A 20713-nucleotide genomic window follows, 5' to 3' on the forward strand; every position below is an offset into this window, starting at 1 on the left:
CACAATAGCACTTAAATTCATTTGGACTCACTTTCTATGTACCTTGCACTAATATAAATGGCTTACTCCCTATCCTAATAACTTGCTCTAGGGATGCATATAGAATAGCATATTGACAAATCTTGCTATTTCACTATGCAATCATACAGTATTTTTCCAGAACATATTTTGTGTACTTATCCTAAAATGGACCACATAACCCAAGTATTTTTCCTATCTCCAGCTGGTTTGTCAAATTGGAATTGTCAGCTGAAAGGAAAAAAAAAACAAAACCCAAACCAACCAACCAACCAAAGCAACCCAACAAAAAACCCCACACTAGACATAGAGTCCTAAGCAAAATTTTCATTCTTATTTTCGTACTTGTGTTTGAAACAGATCTACTAGCAGCCACTTACTTAATAAATGGATGGCACACATTCAGTCCTCAGATATAAAACCAAATTGCAACATATTAAAAAAGTAAAGAATACATTTGACAGAAATTACATTTGCTTACAAAATTTCATTACATATAATCTGCATATTTTTATTGGACCAGGAACTGTCCTTTCCTTTACAAAAATCAAAGAGAAACCTGATGGATAAGAAACATTCTTCCCAACCTCTTGTTAAGTGCACCATGTGTAGTTCCAAGTTTTTAAAGCTCATCTCAAGGTCCTGGTCGGTCCACTTACACTACACTCTATCCACTGCTGTCTTCAAGCTAATAGAAAGAATAGAAATCAAGTCTGCAGTGTTCACCAGGAGGTTGAAGGAATCATCAACGCCAAGAGCAATGTTACTGATGATGAGGATGTAGACAAATTGTGGAGGGTCGACTGGGCACTTGTGATTTTTCCACCTATGAAAAAAGAGAAGCAAATAATTTTGGACTGATTATTTGGAAAGAGTAACTTTTGAACATTTGATACAATGAGTGAAATATTGATCCTAGTTCTGTTGAGCATATTGTTCATGTTTACAAAGTAAGACATTGTTTGTGGTTCCCAAGTTGTACAGAAGGGCAACATATCTGAAATACTGTGTGTTAAGAAGACCCTTGATTACTCAATGATTTAGTAATATAAAGGACCATCAATTAGCTGTTAATTTGATGATACAGAAGTAAACTGGGCCCTTGATTGACTTGACCATTTCTGTTGAATATAATTGACTTATATCTTCTATGTCAAAGTACTTCACATGCATCTGAAAGTGGACCAATAAGAAAGGATGACAGAAGAATTGATGCCTTTGAATTGTGGAGAAGCAAAGAGGATTGGCTACCCCATGAAGTGCCAAAAACCCAAACAAGTCTGTCTTGAATAAGAGCAACCAGAGTGCTCCTCAAAGGCAAGGATGGTGAGACTTTGTCTTGTATGTTTTGGGCATATTACTAGAAGGAATCAGTCCTTGGAAAAAGACATTCTGCTCAGAAAGGTAGAGGGTAAGCAAAAGAGAATGAAGACCCTCAGCGAGACAAGTTGACACAGTAAGTACAAGTGTCAACAGTGTCATCTCAAGATTGTGGGATTGCGTGTGATGGGTAAGGTTCAGATCTATTTTTCACAGAGTTGCTATGATTCATAGTCAACTCAATTGCACCAAACGTATAAAAATTGATGAAAGAAAGATATCTTCCCTCACTCTTATTCACAGGATATACTCTTTTTTAGACCCAAACAATGCATGTTAATATATTTAGACAGTCATTTGTTAACTCTAGCTGATCTAAAATGAGTCAGATGCAGTTAGGATAGGTTCACATAACTATTAGATACTACCTTGAAATATTAGTAGAATCTCATCTTAAAAATATTTTATGAAGGTATATAATGTGCCATACACTAAAATAAGCCTTTTAAACCCAGTATCTTTTTTATTCTTCACCATATCCTATATAGTAAGTATTATTACTTTTCACCCTGTTGCTGATGCTTAGAAGGATTTAAACTTGCATAATAGGGGCTCTGGTGGTGTAGTGTACAGGGAGTTGGGCTGCCTCAATGGTGTTTCAAATACACCATCAGCAACTCAGGAAAAAAAGGAGTAATCTTTTCTTTGCAATTTAAAGCCTTGGAAAACTGCTGGATGATCAACTACCGGTGATTCTGACTCAATGACAGTGGGGATGTTTTTTAAATAACTGAGATAAAGGTTAATATAACTAGAGGTTCTTATATGTAGTCTCTTTTAAAATAGAAACTGGCCTTCACACTACTGCTAATATTATAACAGCACCCAATTTTTGGAATAATTCTTCTGTCAAGTTATCTTGTCTGGCCAGATTGAGTTTAAGGAGACTTTTGTGCATGATTTTCATTATAGAGGTAGAGTCTTAATTTATTTTCCAGATGCTTACTTAAATGTGGTAGAATCATTTGCTTGGTAAATCACAAACAAAGGCAGCAAATCTTGTTTTATCTGGAAATTTTTATAGCTAATGCACTAATAAAACCTATTAATCAACATATTGGGGAATATTAAATTTATTTCCACTTGTACAAAACCGAGGCTACTGAGAAGTGCATAGCTACACATGAGCTCATAAGAAAGGCAAGATGAAAAAGCCTCCCTGGATTGGTCTGAGGATGCTTAATAAATAAGACCTGTGAAACAGCTTTCTATTTATTTGTGAGTAGCTGGGTCCTTGTTAAATCAACTTACCTGACACTTTTACGAAAATATCTCACTTTCAGAATGTTAAGTAGTGTCTGCATCTCAAATTTCACATAAAATCCACAGAGGAAAAAGATATTATTTTGGTAGAGTGAAATGCAAAGGAAACATTGAACTAGGTCCTGGCCCAAACTGTAAAACTAGCCAGCCAATTTAATCGTTCAATTAAGAAGTCATCTACCTTCTTAGGCTTTTGGCTTTTGGAAAAATCATGGAGATGAAACCAAACATTTTTCAATTTATGTGGGATATAGGTGCCAAGTATGGTGCAGCTGTGAGAACTCAGAAATCCTATGAGAAAAGTTCTGCTCTGTTATATAGATTCACTATTAATTGGAAATAGGGAGATTAGGTAGCTGGTCACACACACACACACACACACACACACACACATTACACATTAGTTGGATTGGGGAGTTATTGGGGCTTAGTGGGCAGGAAGTTGTACTGCCAATTCAAAGGCAGGTGTTTTGAATCCACCAACTGCTGTGTGGGAGAAAGATGACAAACTCCTTTGCAATATATAGACATGAGTTGTGTGTGCATGTGTGTATATTTTAACTGGGCTTGGCCGGATGGACATGGGTTTGTTTTTTTGGGGAAAGGGACTATGGTAGACTATATTACACATTTGTTGAAGCCCAGGAAGATGGTTACATTAGCCAAAATGTCGTTAACTCTAACATAAAAATGACCCTTTATTTCTTCTTTCATGGAATAGAAGTGACAAATTAATTAAAATACAGATGAGAAAAGAAAAGATTTTATAAATACTTACAATCTTGGGGCTGACTTTATTCAGATTCTTATGAAATCCAACTATGTTAAAAAGAAGCTCCAGGAACTAGAGGATGATAATGTACCTAACTATAGGGTCACTGGAAAGGTAAAACTAGAGAATACATGCAAAGTAGAGGGAAAGAACAGGAACTTGCTCGTGCATGGTAAACACTGATTATGCTGTTCTTGTTATAAACTTGAGACTTATAAACAAAGAAGATACTGCTCATCTTGTTCACTTTTCAGCAATAATCATTAGTCTCTCTCAGTGCTTTTGAAAATGTAACATCCACATTTGATCAGTTCAATTGTGCACTAATAAATAGAGAGACACTACTGCTATTCTATCCATGAAACTATACTTTTGTAAATGAACCATGTAAGTATATGTTTGTATGGCCATGTATTTAGACCATAGTTCCGTCTCCTTCCAAATTTTTGAAAATATTGCCCATCTTATGTTTTGTTCTTGATTTTTCATTTTTAAATAGTTTTAGGTGCAGCTATACCAAAACATTTTGAAAATATGGAATTTAATAAATTGATGGGATGCCAATTGACTTATTTAAATTACAGATGCAGCCCTGCATTTGGTCACCAGTCTATTTCAGGAAGTTTGAAGAACAGCTGTCTGGCCAATGGATTGGAAGAGATCTATATCTGTTCCCTTTCCCAAAAAGGTGATCCAACACAATGTGGAAACTATTGAACAATATTATTAATATTATATGCAAGAAAAATACTTCAGACGATCATTCAAAAACAGCAAGAACAGTACAGGGAACTGGTAGAAGTTTCAAGCAGGACTTAGAAGAAGTCATGGCACCAGGGATATCATTGCTGATATCAGATATATCCTGGAGAAAGCAAATGATACCAGAAAAATGTAGTCCACTAAACAGCACTAAAGAACACAATGACACTTATATTCTGCCTTCAGCATAGTCTCAGTGGAAAGAATTAACTGAGGCTATGATGATGTGTTGTAGTTCAAGTCCACTCAAATTTTTCATAGTTAGGTGATTAGGTGATTTTGAGTAAATATTTGAGCTTTACCTTTTTTCCCCAATAGGAATTTGGACTGTTATATTTTTTCTGGTTTGTTCATTAGGTACAATAAATGAGGTAATTTTATATGAAAAGCTTTGCAATCAATCACATATTTTTAAATATTAATTAATCAGAGCGCTCTGGTGCCCTAGTGGCAAGAAGATGCACTGCAATCCAGAAGGCACGCAGTTTGAGGCCTGTAGCCGCTCTAGGGGAGAATGATGGGCAGTCTCCTTCCATGCAATTAACTGCCTCCGAAAACTCGCCGGAGCGTCAGCTATGGGTCGATTCAGACCCAATGGTAAACAACAACAACAACAAAAACATATCATCACAGTGATTTTATAATTTTATCCAAAAAGTCATTCTCCACTTGGTAATATAATTTGAGATCTGAAAACTTTTAGTTTAAATCACCAGATACTTTTTCATTTTCTCATCATTAATTCAACTTGAAATTTATTCACTTAAGTTTTAATTATTTATTAGTGATGATTTCTTTAGCCTTTCCAAATTGAGTGTCGTTTTTCCTTTTGAAGATGAACCAAAACAAGAGTTGAATTGCCTTTCTTTCTTTTAAATTTTTTTTACTGTGAATTAAGAGGATACTGTCTTAATAATGAATTTATTTGCCCCTTCTTGTTCTGCATATTATAAACACAGTCAAAGGATCACACTTAACTTTTTTCCCCTGAAATTTTCTCTACTTATGGCTGATTCTTATTTTTTTCTTTCCCAACATACCTTGAGACTTCTGCACCCCAAACTGAAGTTTTACCTTTGGTTATATGTCCTTTGACTCATGTTTTCTTCCACATTCTTCTAAAGTCTGACCTCATCTGTCAGATTCCTTTCAGTATTTTCTGCTCTTTTTTTTTTTTCCTCTTTGGTCTTAATAGTAATTTGAGTCTAATTTTGATGTTATTGTTACTTTCCAGAATGTTCCATTTCTCTTGAGCTATTTTTTCTTTCCCCTTTTTTAATTTGAAATCATCCACATTTTTCTTAAGTATTTTGTAATTTTTTTTAGAGATTTAAAAGATCTATTTTCTTTGTTTCCCCTCTTTTTTTAGATTACCTTAGTAAAATGGCCATTTTAATAAAAATTTCTAAAATCCTCCTTTCTTTCATTAATTTTCTTTTGTGCTGTAAATAATAATGGCGGTGGTTAAGATGAGCAAACTCTTAGACAACGAGGATGTTGTTGTTTGTCATTAAGCCAATTCTGATGCACTATTGTTAAATATCATTGAATTAGCAGTGACCCATAGGTGACTCTCCAGCAGGTTTTCAGAGGAAGTTAAATTGAACAGGAGATTACCCATTTTTCTACTGTGGAGCAATTGATGGATTTGAACCATATACCTTTGGGTTGGCAGCACAATTCTTTACTAAGCCACCAGTGGCCCTATATGACAGAATAGAACTTCCCTATAGGGTTTTCTATGTTAAATTTTTACTGGGCGACGTCACCAAGTTTTCTCCAAGGAAACTGTGGATTCAAAATATAAGTATACTTGAGTTTGAATCCTGTTTATGCCACTAATTAAAGTTAAGAATGTATACAAATGAATTAAAATTTCTTTGCAAGCTCTCCTCTTTATGACTGCTAGAAAATTAAATGAGAAAATATATAGAAAATACTTATTACTGTGTCTGATACACAGTAAATAACGTAGTAATAACAAATAAATGCTAATATTGCTAATGATGATAACAGTGGTACCCAAGAAAATTTGTTATTTGTTGTGAAAATAGTAAGAATGATCAAAATTTAACTTTCCAGGGCATTGTCTTTAAACATTCCTGCATTCCATCCTAAGTCTAAACATGTTATCAGGGCAATAGAAAAGAGCATGTTAAATAACATGCAAGATCAGTTTCAAAGCAATATTTGAAAACCCAAAAAAGTAAGCAAAACCATATTACTTGAGATCAAGACAGGCAAAGGGGTTCCATGAATAAGAATATTCTAATGCAACATCATCTTATTTCTAAATTTGTAAAATTTAGCAGTTGTAGGTAAACTACTGTGGTTCATGTTAGTCAGATGACATAGAAATCAGAGCATGAAGACAAACCTCTCAAAATTTCTGAACCACATAATCCTTGCTGTCAGATGAGGTGAGGTTTGCAAGAATTGTGGCGCTTCTCTGCATCATCCAACTTGCCTTTTATCTTACAGCTTACCTGAATATGATGGTACCCTGATTTGGGAACTAGCTGTCCCATCTCCTCCTTCACTGGATGCTCGGACTTCAATAATGTAGACTCCTGCATCAGGGAGTGGTACTACTGCTTGAGGTTTCTGTGTTTCAATTACTTCACTGTTGCTGTGGCCTTCTTGCCTATAAAAAACCTACAAGCAATAAGAATAGTTTAGATAATTTATTCAGCATTCCAAATACTTATTGAACACCTACTTCATGTCAGATTCTCAATTCAGCAAGAGTTGTTCACAGCTTAGAGAGACAGGTAAAAAAATGAAACACATATAATACACACAACAAAGTATATATATAATGCTAAGGAAAAATGCGATAGCTCTAGTGACACAGTCCACGGGAAGCTGTGCTACTAATTCAAAGACCATGCTTCTCTGGTGGTTTGACTTCAGCAGGGGCTCTACAGGAGAAAGATATCAATCTTCTGGGCAATTTACATTCTCAGAAACCTGATGGAGAGTCAGTTGTGAGTTCGGTGAGATCCAATGGCAATGAAAGGGACATGGAACAGTTTACTTTGGCAAGTAACTAACCTTTCTAAGTTTCAGATTTTTCACCCATTAATTGAAGGTAATAACATCTACTATATAGTTAGGATAATGAAATGCAGAATATATGTAAAGAACCTAGTGCACGACTTGATGCACACTAAGCACAGTAAGAGAAAACGGCTTCTCTTGATGCTATCTGTCATTGCTCACTGTCAATGGGTCAGCATTTCAGTTGCATCATAAAGCTTTCCCAAGCAACTGCTTGGGAAATGAAAGAAAAACTAATTCTAGTAAACCACTTTCTGAGCTTGAATCATTCTAGGTGCAGAACAAGGAAAAAGATGAAAACTGTTGAAAAGCAATCTTTCCATGTATACAATCTTGATTGTATCCAGTCCCCTCTGCATTCTGGTAACATGTATTCTACATTTCACTTCATTCATTCCTTATGAATTGAATTTTACTTTAGGGTCTTGGGGTAGAATTGACTTATCTACTATGAAATTTACACTAGTTTTTGTGCTGAAATCCTTACTGGGGAGGATGCCATAGCTTCAAAGGAATTAAAAAGTATAAGAACATGCCCAATATTCATGAGGCATCTCCTATGGGTCGGGCATAGTGTATCATATTACAGATTCAACAGAGACCAAGACAATGGAGTCCTTGTTCTCGTAGCACTTACAGTCTAATATTGGAGCTGAACTCAATGGAGTATAACATACTGCAATAGTGTGTAGGTTTGATACTATTGTAACAGGCAGAGAAAGGTGCTTGGTGGAGGGTTGACAATCAGTTAAGACTTCCTAGAAGAATCCTACAGTCGTCTTTTGTTTTTTTCTTCTTTTTGTTTGTTTGTTTCTTAAGAAATCACATTGTATCAGAATGTATGCATCTGATTTTGACTGTAGCAGCATAAGGAATTAGAATTCTGATCATCCACATGTGGTAATTAGAAAGCAAATTTATGAGAATGAGAAAGTATGTAAATCGGTGAGGATTGGCAGGGGAGTGACTATTTTAGAGGACACTGTTATTATGGTTCAATAAATTACAATTCTATGACAAAGAAAAACGCAGCCAGCAATGCATATCTAATGTTGCTGTAAAACATTAGAATTGAAGAAAAACTTGTAGATCAGCTGAGATTTAGGAAGAAAAGGTAAAGGCAAGAAAAAGAGCAGTTAATGGTAGCAAAAGGAGCTTGAGATTAAACGTGTCTTTTACCAATTGATCCAGGGAAATGTAGTGCTATGAGTCGCAAAGCAGGTACACAAGTAGTTGCTAGGTAAGTATAGTAAATGAAAAGATATAATAAATTAATGATTAGTCTTCGGTGCTTTAAAGATCCTTGGCTAAGTTTAAAATCCTAACTTAGAAAATATAGATGATAATGAGAAATATGAGGTGGTTGAAATGTTAGAAAGGCATGTCAAAACCAATTATTGACAGAAAGAAGGTCAGGGAGTATTTTCAGAATCTAGACATTTATAGATTGGCCAATATGATGACAGCTCTCTTTAGGCCAAAGAGAATTTGTCTAATGTATTGTCAAGATTATTTTTAAAAATCCATTTAAAAAATACTGAGAGCAATAGTTATTCAAAGAGATGATTCTAAACGAAACAAAAATATGTGTATGGTACCGCTGCTAAAAAAAGGACTGTTCTCTATGTGTGATACAAACTCAAAACAATGAGGTAAGTCTACAATATTTTTTCCAAAACAGTGTGCCTAAGTAAATCTCTCTCTGTTTTTCTTACACATAAATACACATACACCCCGAGTAGAAATGAGGAAATTATGTTTGGAGGTTCTGGCATAGTACGTTCATGAATATACTAGACATGTCTTAAGCCTAGAAGCCTCCTTCACTCTCATTCAACAGTTTGGAAAACCTTTGAGCAGATTTGCATAGTGAAAGTATAAGCCATGGTCAAGGAGCCATGGATAGAGTTACCAGGTATGTTAGCAACTGGAAAATAAAGAGTGAAAATTGCATGATTGCTTTGATACAGTCGAGATGTCCTATGAGCAGTGGCGTTCCTTGTAGCTGCCCTGTGCCTGGGTTCATGCACACAGGATGGCCAGGGCCGAGTGGAGAGTTGTCCCAGCCTGAGCAAGTGATGCTGCTCACCTGGCCCTGGGTCCTGTGGCAGTGGCCCCAGTTGAAGCCAGGCTATTGGATGGTGTAGGTGCAGAGGATCCTTGGTGGCCAATCTGGCCTGACCCATCCAAGAAATGGGCACATGACACCTTTGTGCCTCTGAGGCTACCACACATTCTCCATAGTGTCCATGCAAGGAGAATATTGACACACTGCTCAGCTGGCAAACTGAGCAGCATGTGTGGCTGCAGCGAGCCAGGGGCACTTATCACAGTGGACTCACCAGTGTGGAAAGTGGGCCTTACGCACTGCCTGCATTAGGGCTGCCCACTTTTGTGGGGGACAGCTTCAGTTTGCTCGGCTCCACGGTCAACACTCTTGGCACCAGTAGCCAGGAAATAAAAAAACGTATTGCGATGGGAAAGTCTGCAGTTAGGGACCTCTCCAAAATACTGAAGAGCAACAGTGTCTCTCTGGAGACTAAGGTCCACCTGATACAGGCCATGGTTTTTGCAATCACTTGTTATGCATCAAAGAGTTGGACAATGACTAGGGAGGATAGAAGGAGAATTGACACCTTTGAGCTGTGGTGCTGGAGAAGAGTATTGGATGTACCATGGACTGCTGGAAAAACAAACAGATTAATTGTAGAGACGATTAAACCAGGCTGCTCCTTGGAGGCAAGGATTCTGGGGCTTCGTCTGACATACTTTGGACATGTTGTAAGGAGAGACAGGTCTTTAGAGAGGGACATCATGCTGAGTAGAGTGGAGGGACAGCACAGGAGGGGAAGACCCTCTATGAGGTGCATTGATTCAGTGACTGGGGTACTCGGGATGGGTTTGTCAGAGGTAATGAGATTGGCACAGGATAGAGCACAGTTTAGGGCTGTTGTACATAGGGTCGCTATGAGTCACAAACGACTCGACGGCACATAACAACAACATAACTAGGGTAGGAAAAAATATGTCTGCCTTCTTGCATTAGAGAGAGCAGATTACAAGGTAGAGAAGGAACCCTTCTGGGAGGGCAACTACTTTAGAACATCACGGAGAGGCTGGTGAGGCTGCTGCTGGAGCGAGATCTCCACATCAGTAGGCATCAGGATGAAGACTCACCAATAAATCCAATGGATGTTAAAGTAGAAAGTGAAGTCCTCACTATGGGAAAAATTTGCTATAGTGCAGTTAGTGAAAGTACAAATAGGGATTTGCAAGCTTTGGAAAATATATTATGTATGGTTTTTGCACAATGTGTTTTCAAAACATGTAAAGGGAGCCCTGGCGGCATAAGCTATTGGGAATTATGACGCTAACCCAACTATGATACCTTTCTGACAGTTCAAATCCAGCGGCCCTATTGGCTGAGGATGGTCAATGTCCTCCAGTGTTATTTACAGTCCCAGAAACCCAAAGGTGGGCCCACTATGGGTTGACTCTGCTTGATGGTAATGAGAAAGTATGAGTAAGTAAGTGTGAGTAAAGATGGAAATTTTTTTTTTGCTGTGAGTAAGGATAACAGAAGAAAAAAAATATGCCTTTGAGCTATGAAGTAGAGAATATTACTGAATAATATCTCATGGACTATCAAAACAGCAGACAGCTATGTCTTGGAGAATATGCACCCAGAATACTCAGAATGTTCTCCAAAGATAATAAAGCTTCATCTCACATACTTTGGTCATTTTTCTAGCAGAGACTATTCCTTGGAGAAGGGCATCATGCTTGAAATTGTGAGGGGAGGGTGAATGAGAGGACGGCCCTCAACCAGGTGGACTGACACAGTGACTGCAGCACTGGGCTGTAGTGTGTCAGAGATTGTGAGGGTGGCCCAGGATAGGACAAGGTTCAGATCTACTGTTCATAGGGTCACTATGAGTTGTACTTGACTCGACAAAGCCTGAAAACCACATACTCACAAGTATTCCTGAGACTGATGGAATATTAAAGATCTTTTCGCCCTTTGAACATCTATATCATCATTAGTAAATGGACAAGTGCTCTTTATGAAGAAAAAAAGTGAGGAATCTGAAACTACAGTGGTGTTGTGTGGATGAAGAATGCAGTAGCCCAATTCCATTCTTCCATTCTTGTACTTTCAGACGCTTTTGAGGGTCCTACTCAGAAATTGTTTTGGGAATACTGCGTTTCTCCTGTTAACACCTTTGGACAAAAAAAATCTCCTGCCATTGTATCTTTTTGTGGTAATGTCTTCTATTTAAAAGTATTGCTGACATTCCAATCTCTGAAATCAAGAGAAAGAAATCTGTCCTTTTTTAGAAAAGAGGTTGGCCAAATGGCAAATTCTACTGGTTTGTCTTATTAGGTTAACATACAAGCTGGTGTTTTGTTTTTTTTTTTTTTATTTTTAAATTGTAACAGTCTCTATTATTGTTGTGTGCCATCGAGTTGCCTGTGACTCCTAGTGCCCCTATGTACAAAAGCTCTGAATCCTGCTCTATCCTGAGCTAGTCTCACTGACTCTGCGACATCTTCCCTCATTACCCCAGTTACTGTGTTAATCTGTCACATCCAATGTCTTTCTCTCCTGTGCTGTCCTTCTATCCTTCCAAGCATGATGTCTTTCTCCGAGGATTGGTCCCTCCTGGCCACATGCTCAAAATATGTCAGGCAGAGCTTCAAAATCTTTGCCTTCAAGGAGAAACTTGGTTTTACCCTCTCCAAGATAGACCTATTTGTTTTCCTGGAGGCCCATGGTATGTTAAATTCTCTTCTCCAGCATCATAATTCAAAGGCATCAATTCTTCTTCTGTCATCCTTAGTCATTGTCCAGATCTCTGATGCATAGTAATTGTGACATCCATGGCCTGAATTATGTGCACCTTAGTTCCTAAATGGATACCCTTTGTTTTTAGGACCTTGGAGAGGTCCCTGACAGTAAACTTCCCCAAGGCAGTTTATCTTTTGATTTCTTGACTGCTGGTGATAAGAGTGTTGATCGTGGAGCCAAGCAAGCTGAAATTGTTAACAATCTCAATCTCTTCTCCATTTACCATGGTGCTGTCAATTTGTCCACTTGTAAGAATCTTTGTCTTCTTCCTGTTGAGCTTCAAACCATATGAAGTATATATAGTATCTTAACTATACAAATGAAGAGGTTAGTGGTTTATTTATAGATGAAGTCTACAGATCAAACTAATTTATATTCCATACTTTTTACTTTCAATTATTTTTAGAATGGGGAGTTTCTAGAAGAGGTCTTTACTGAATTTACCAGGATTACCAATTGCTGTGGGGTTGATCCCAACTCATGGTGAGCCCATGTGTGTCAGAGTAAAACTGTGCTTCATACATTGTCAAGGCTCAATTTTTCAGATGTAAATCACTAGCGTCTTCTTCTGAGGCACCTCTGGGTGGCCTTGAAACATGAGACTTTTTATTCACAGCCAAAGGGGATGGAATATTTAGTCCTGGCATTTTAACTCTCAAGCATTAACGGTTCAATTAACACACCATGCTGTATATGCCACGTACTTTTTTGAGCTAAATCTATTTTGGCAAAGACAAGAAGTGAAAATAAAGTTACCTGTCTTTTGATATTCCAATTAATCATGGAAGCCCTTCTTATAATGATCAGCAAGAAATATTTCACCTCACATTTTTTCAAAACCCCAGGAACTAACTGAGTCTGAACAGGTGGAAAGAGATCTTTTGATCAGTGTGCTGACATGCCCATGTAGTTCTTCCTGTTTTGAGAAAGTCACATGTTACTATGCTTAAGAAAAGGTGGCTCACCATAATACTGATGTGACTATTAACCTGGTAGTAGTTTCTTAGGATGTCATAGGAGTCAAAGATGAGGTATATTTTCTCCCCTCATCATGCCCATCCCTAATTATTCTATGTTGTTGTTATGTGTTGTCGAGTCACTTATGACCCATACTAACCTTCTGTATAACAACTCTGAAGCGTGCCCTGTCCTGAGCCAGTCTCACTGATTCTGACACACCTATCCCCACTGCCCTAGTTGCTGTATTAATCCATCTTATCCAGGGTTTTTCTCTCCTGAACAGTCCCTCCATCATTCAGAGTGTGATGTCCTTCTCCAAGGATCAGTTCCTCCTGGCCACATACCCTAAGTCTGTTAGATGGAGCTTCAAAATCCTAGTCCAAGCCTCCAGGGAGAAACTTGGTTGCCCCCTCTCCAAGACAGACCCATTTGTTTTCTTGGCAGTCCACAGTATGTCCAAGACTCTTCTCCAGCACCACAACTTAAAGGCATCAATTCTTCTGTCATCCTTGATCATTATCCAGCTCTCTGATGCATAGAAAATAATTATGGAGACTATTGGATTAGGCACACTTTATTAGTCTGTAGACTGACTCTGGAAAGGTCCCTGACAGCAGATTTACCTAATGCATTTTTCTTTTGATTTCCTGACTCGTGGTGCCAAGAGTGTTGATTGTAGAGCCTAACAAGCTATGACTGTTAGCAACCTCAATCTCTTCTCCATCCATGGTGCTGCCAATTGGCCCAGTGGTGAGAACCTTTGCCTTCTTGATGTTGAGCATCCATCCATAAGGAAGACTACAGTCCTTGGCCTTTTGCAGCAAGAGCTCCAGGTTTGACTCAGTTTTACCTGGGTGAATTTCCCTTTGGATGTTACAATTTAACCCTTAGAGTCAATGGAGATTCTTTCTTACCAATGTTGTAGGCATTCTTCTCAAAGTTATAATTTACTCATCATAAAAAGGGTTCTATGTCCATGATCTTAAAGTTGTTGTTATGTGCCATTGAGTCACCTGCGTCCCATAGTAACCCTATGTACAGTATCTGAACCCTGCTTTGTCCTGAGTCTAATTCTGACCCACCAACCTCTATTGCCCCAGTTACTGTAGCTTAATTTTCTTTAATTTATGTTCAGGTTTTCAGCCATTGTTTCTTATTATACCCCTGTCCCATTGTGCACATGTCAGGAGTGCTTTTTACCTTTGCTTACCTGTTCAGTGAAAATCTTCCTGGGAGAATATAAGCTCTGTGTAAAATTCATATCATCAATCTGTTCTGTCCCTCTCGGGGCTCTCTGTGTCCATTTCTGCCTGTATTTCTTCTACCAGGGGGTCATCTCATCCATCAGAAGGTTTAATGAGGTTTAATAGCATGAAAGTGGGCTTTGAGGTCTTTTGCTTTTTGTTTTTACTAGATTCCTTTTTTAGGAACTTACTGTTGTGACTAATGGATCTATGGAGATGCAGCGATTTTAAGTCAATGGAATAAAGTTCCTCTGGCTATATGTGTCTATTTGTCATGAATTTATATAATTAAGATGAACCATGCTAGCAATTCTCCCCTAAGCTAGAAGATCTATGTGACATGGGGGTGTCTACAATCCACACTAATTACAGTATATAAGAAATGCTGCAATTTGTCTTAAAATATTCCTGTGAGGAATTACTTTAAAACATATATTCCATTTATAACTCTTCAGATTTTAGCTTCAGAATTTTTGCACCATAGATACAAAGTCCTGTGTTACTAGTTCTGATAGATGAAAACTCACCTATCATGGTGATTTTTAGTTTAAATATTATTATTTTTATGTGCCATTGAGTTGCCAGTGATTCCTAGTGACCCTATATAAAACAGCTCTGAATCCTTCTCTATTTCCAGCCAACCTCTGACACACCCACTCCATTGCCCAGTCACTGAATCAGTCCGTTGCATTTAGGGTCTTCCTCTCTTGCATTGTCCCTCCACCATCAAAGCATGATGTCTCTCTCCAAGGACAAGTCACTCCTTGCAACATGCCCAAAGTATATCGGAACAAGATTCAGAATCTTTGCCCCTAACGAGCAGTCTGCTTTCACCCTCTATAGAACAAACCTATTTGTTCTCCTAGAAGTTCACGGTATATTTAATATTCTTCTCCAACATCACTGCTTAAAGGCATCAATTCTCCTTTTATCATCCTTAGCCATTGTCCCATAGTCCAGCTTTCTGATAAATAGCAAATACTTGTAAAGTCCATGGCCTGGACCAGATGCACCTGAGTCTTCAGACTGACATTGTTACTCTTCAGTACTCTGAGAGGTCCCTGAAAGCAGACACTCCCAGTGCAATTCTTCTTTTGATTTCCTGACTGCTTGCACCAAGAGTGTTGATTGTGGAGCCAAGAAATCTGAAGCTGCTAACAATCTCAATACATAATCCCCCACTACCATAAATAATATTCGAGCACTAATTTCTCTGTGGAGCTTGGGGCAGTAAATAGAACCAAATATTATAGAAAAAGAATTTTAAATACAGTCAGTTCAATATATAGCCATGACTACTTGGAAAATAATACAAGTTACTTTCCAAAACAAACTATAAATACACTCTTAGGCATCTTGTTGGGATATAGCGGTTGCTGTATTTGAGATACTTGGTAGTTTCTCTATTTCCATGGATTTCTTTTTTAATGAAGAATTCTAGTTTGCCTATTAACAAAAAGGCTAGTGGTTTAGGCCACACATGGCACCATGGAAAGTCCTACTGCTCTACCTCTGAAATATCAAAGCCATTGGAAACTCTCGGAGCACAGACCAGAAGTGGGTGGAAGCCTACTCAACAGGAAGTTGAGGGAGTTGTTGGGTTTTTGTTTTGTTTTTTTCTCCCATTCTTTTAATGTTGGGTCTAATATTTCCCCCTCATATTTAGCTAATAACACTCCAACCCAGTGCCATTGCATTTGAAATGACTCCTTGCTGATCCTTCTGACAGTGGTTTTTCAGAAGCAGTACATCACACACAAGATTGCCCTTCTTTCTCCTCTAAAGCAGATTTGGAATACCTGCCTTTGGGTTGATAGTGTAACTTTTTACCCATTGGGTCACCAGAGCTCTCTTATTTAACTACTAGGAAGTCTTGTAACTTAAATGACGCTGCCCAGTATTTCCCATCTACCAGCGAAGTTTGTCTACTGGAAGAGAATGTCAAGAGTGCCAGTCTCAATGCAGCTGGTCCTGCCACCATGTTTTATGAAGTGGTCTTCATACTATACTCAGATTGTTGCTGCTTTTCTGACTCCATCCCTTCCTATGCTTTATGAAAATGAAATTTTTTTTCTTGACTTTCCCACCTACAGGAAGTCTAAGATCTTAATCTCTTTTTACTCTCTCTCTATCTATCCCTCTTTTTATTTCTTTCTCACCTTCGATGAGATGGATTGATTCTGTGAGTGGAGTGGTTGGAATGAGTACATTTGAGATGGCTAGGTTGGCACAGGATAGAACAGTGTTTAGGGCTCTTGTACACAGGGTTGCTATGAGTCACAAGCGACTCGATGACACATAACAACAACAACATTGCTGGCGAATCCTAACTGATTGACAGTCTGACGTTCCTTTGACTCTCTAAGACTGTAAAGTGCCTGGGAGAAGACTGCACAGAGTCCCTGGTGGGTTCAAATCACTTTGCGTGGACTTCGGATCAGTACTGTAACACTCTGTGAACTGTGTGAAGGAGAAAACAAGACAAAACACACTTCAGAAGGAAGTTCTGATAATGGATCTTCTTATGCCTTATTAGCTAGTTATACATTCTCTAATTTTCTTGAGGAGTGTCTATGTAGGAAAGTGGAGAAACACTGACCTTGTAACCCACGACTTCAGATTCATTGGCTAGTGGTCTGACAGGCTCCCAGCCAAGAGAAACCTGGGAGCCTTGTTGCTCCCACCTGATGTTGCTTGGTGCTTGACTAGGTGCTGTAACAGAAAAAAAGAGAAAGAGGAATGACAACGGTTGTAAAATACATATCTTTATTTTAATCCTTGTATTTCAGTCTTATGTGCTGTGGTTGGCTGGCACCATCGGCTTCTCTCCAGCTGAAATCAGATAAGGAGGGGTTTTGCTCCAGGAGTGTCATTTTAATAGCTCCTCTACTGAGCTTTTAAACCCGAATCCTTTTATCTCCCTTCTGTGTCAGAATCACTTAGTCTTGTTTCACAGGAAGATAACCTTTATCTATTGTGAATGCAAAATTTTCAGAGCTAGTTTTGAAATTTGGATCTAAGCATTGAAGCAAGACTATGAATCAAACCCCCTTCAACTCTGCTTGTTACAGGCCTCACATGGCTTTAAAAAATGTGAAGTGATATTTCCCTTTTGTTTGAAACAAACAACAAGCCCAGATCACTTACGGGATTTCTTGGTGGTTGCACTCACTTCACTGCTAGGTGGCCCATATCCAGCTCCATTGTAAGCCCTCACTGTGAAGTGATACAACGTATTGCCTTCTAATCCTGTCAAGATAATAGACGACTCATTCCCCCTGGTTTTGACAGTTTCTATGGCTTCTTCTTGTTCCATATCTTTCCGGTAAGCAATCTGCCAACAAATTATCACATGACCGATTAATTTTAAGTTTCCTTCATACTGTCTTGATTTCCCGCCCCGCCCCCCCCCCCCCTTTTGTGGTAGGGAGAATGCATGCTGATCACCAAGGATCGCATGGAAAGACATCACTCCTATATCGTTTAATTCATAGACTTTCCTACAATTACCACCAAGTCGATTCCTACTCAGGAGACCCCATATGTTGAGGAGAACTGCCCCACGGGATTTCCAAGGCTGTAACTTTTATGGAAACAAATCACCAAATCTTTCTCCTGTGGATCTTTCCACCTTTTGGCTAATTGGTTATCATTGTTATCTAAAGAATTGACTCTTCTCTGACCCTTCAGTAGCTTTTTAGAGGCTGTAAATTGTTTGAGAGGAGATCTTTCTCCTGAGGAGTACTGGTGGATTCGAACTGTCTCTCTTGGTTTGCAGAGGATCTCCCTACCCACTAGGCTACCAAATCTCCTTTTGATTAATAGCCAAGCACTTCAATCATTGTACCACTAGAGTTGCAACCAAACTTCACACCAAACAACAACAACAGCCCATCGCTGTTGGACAGAACTTAATTAATACTGATTTTATAGGATAGAGTAGAAATTATTCACAAAAGCTGTTAAGGTTGTAAATCTTTACAGGGAGGCTTTGGTGCTCTAATGTGTAAGGAATTTCTCTGTCAACCCAAAGGTGGGTGGTTTGAATCCACCAGCAACTCATCAAGAGAAAGGTAGGTAATATCCTCCTGTGAGATTTACAGCATTGGAGAACCTACTGGAGGGTTAGCTATGATTGAATTCTGACTCGACGGCAATGAATTGAGTTGAAATCTTTATAAAGGCAGACTGTTACACAGTGCCAGGTAAAAGCCAGTAAGCAAGACAAACACAAGTTTAGTTACGCTTACCCACTAATGTGCAGTGAACAATCTCACCTGTTTACACCACATCCAAGATTCTGCTTTGAGCTATGGCTGCTTAAACCTGTCTTCCTCTAACCACTATGCTTACAGAATCAAAGCCTCTTTTCAAATTTACAATCCCTGACAGGGACAGAATAGTTAGTAATGAACATTCATGAGACCTTGGAATGGCTTGAATGTACATTAAAAAGAAAACATTGGTAGTATATGAGAGCGAGGCATGATGGAACTGCTTTCTGTCAAAGCGTAGTTTGTGCCATGAGCTCATGGTAGCTGGCCCCATGCCAAACTTTATCTCTTTTAGAGACTCAGTGACTGTAGCAAAGATTTAATTTTGTTTAGACACTAGAAATGCACTGTACATAAGTAAAAAAGTACACAAGTACTTTGTGGTGTAACAAAGTACTGAGCTGCCAGCTAAAAGGATTGGTGGTTCTAATCTACGAGTTGTATCATGAAAGAAAAATGAAACAGTCTACTTCTGTAAAGAGTTACAATTTGGAAACCTCATGAAGAATAGTCATACTCGGTCCTACAGGGTTGCTATGAGTTGAAATCAACTTGATGGCTCTGAATTTACTCTTGTTTTTTTTTTTTTAAGTACATGCAGGAAGTAAATTTTTTTTTTTCTTTTCAGTGGTAAGAGCTGTGGGTTAGTGTCATTTCTTTGCCTCCTGTAGAGACTACAAATCCCAATATCACATTTCCTTCAGTTAAAGTTGTAACATGGGCATTAAGGAATAAGTTTAGAATATGGAGACATTCTGGAGTATTTCCAAGATTGCCCTTGTGTTTGTGGTCAACAGAAGTCCTTACAGGCTCTTCTCTTTAATGAATAAATATTTAAATCAATATACTATATTCAGGATCTCAACCAGCCAACGTGCTGGCTGAACACAAGGGAATAAAAATAAGTAGAGAAGAAAGAAGGTGATAAATTCCAACTGCAGTTTAGTGATATGAAAACTATTATTAGATAGCCATATTTTCTTCCTTGTACTGTTTTGTACTTGCTGTTGTTGTTGTTAGGTGTCATCAGGTTGACTACAACTCACAGTGACCCTATAAACAGCACATCTGAACCTTGCCCTATCCGGTTCCATCCCCATGATCCCTGCCTGCTCAAGTCCATTGTGCTAGTTACCATGTCAGTCCATCTTGTTGAGGGTTTTCTACTCTTTCACTGTGGCTCTGCCCTTGCCAAGACAGTGCTCCTCTCCAAGATCTGGTTCCTCCTGAAAATTTGCCCAGAGTGAGATTATGTTTTACTGTTCTTGCCTCTAAGGAGTACTCTGGTTACACGTCTCTTCAAATTGTTGTTGTTGTTATGTGCCGTCCAGTTGCTTGCGACTCATAGCGACCCTATGTACAACAGCCCTAAACTCTGCTCTGTCCTGTGCCAATCGCACTGTCTCTGACACTCCCATCCTGATGTCCAAAGTATGTTAGACGGAGCCTCAGAATCCTTGCCTCCAAGGAGCCACCCGGTTTAACCCTTTCCAGGACATGTCTTTTCAAATAGATTAGTTTATTCTTTTAGTATTATATAGTATATTCAGTACTCGTCACCAACACCATAATTCGAAGGCAATGATTCTTCTTCTGTCAACCCTATTCACTGCCCAACTTTCAGATGCTTAGGAAGCAGTTGAAGATACCGTGGCCTAGATCATATGCACCTCTGTCTTTAAATTGACTTCACTCTTTAGTTTTCTGGAGAAGTCTTTAACAACAGATTTCCCAAATACAGTACTGCTTTTGATTTTTCTAACTGCTGCTACCCTGATGTTGATTGTGACAACAAATAATATGAAATTCTTAACAACTTCAATCTTTTCTATATTAATCATGATGTTTCCTATTGATCAAGTGGTGAGGATTTTTTTTAATATTGCAGTATAATCCATGAGGAAAGATGTAGTCTTGATCTTCTCTAATAAGTGCTTCAAGTCTTCTTCACTTTCAGCAAGCAAAGTTGTTTTCTGTTTCATGCAGGTTGTTGATAAAACTTCCTCCAATATTGAAAGTCTATTCTTCTTTATATAGTCTGTTGTTGTTGTTGTTATGTGCCGTTGAGTCGTTTTCGACTCATAGCGACCCTATGCACAACAGTCCTAAACCCTGCTCTATCCTGCGCCAA

General features: G+C 38.5%; 1 protein-coding gene across 1 annotated transcript in view; it reads right to left on the reverse strand.

Moving 5' to 3' along the window:
* Positions 1–315: 315 nt before the first annotated feature.
* The window catches only part of CNTN5 (contactin 5), a 789484-nt gene continuing 769086 nt past the window's right edge, over positions 316–20713 (reverse strand). The window contains exons 18-21 of the mRNA XM_006887326.1: positions 17456–17642; positions 16908–17020; positions 6682–6850; positions 316–844 (exon numbers count right to left, since the gene is read on the reverse strand). Of these exons, the coding sequence (XP_006887388.1) occupies positions 741–844; positions 6682–6850; positions 16908–17020; positions 17456–17642 (573 nt within the window). The 3' untranslated portion in view covers positions 316–740. The remainder of the gene's footprint in view (positions 845–6681; positions 6851–16907; positions 17021–17455; positions 17643–20713) is intronic.

The sequence above is a fragment of the Elephantulus edwardii genome, unplaced genomic scaffold (assembly GCF_000299155.1).
Source record: "Elephantulus edwardii isolate Elephantulus edwardi_28Jun2011 unplaced genomic scaffold, EleEdw1.0 scaffold00056, whole genome shotgun sequence".
Taxonomy (NCBI): Eukaryota; Metazoa; Chordata; class Mammalia; order Macroscelidea; family Macroscelididae; genus Elephantulus; species Elephantulus edwardii.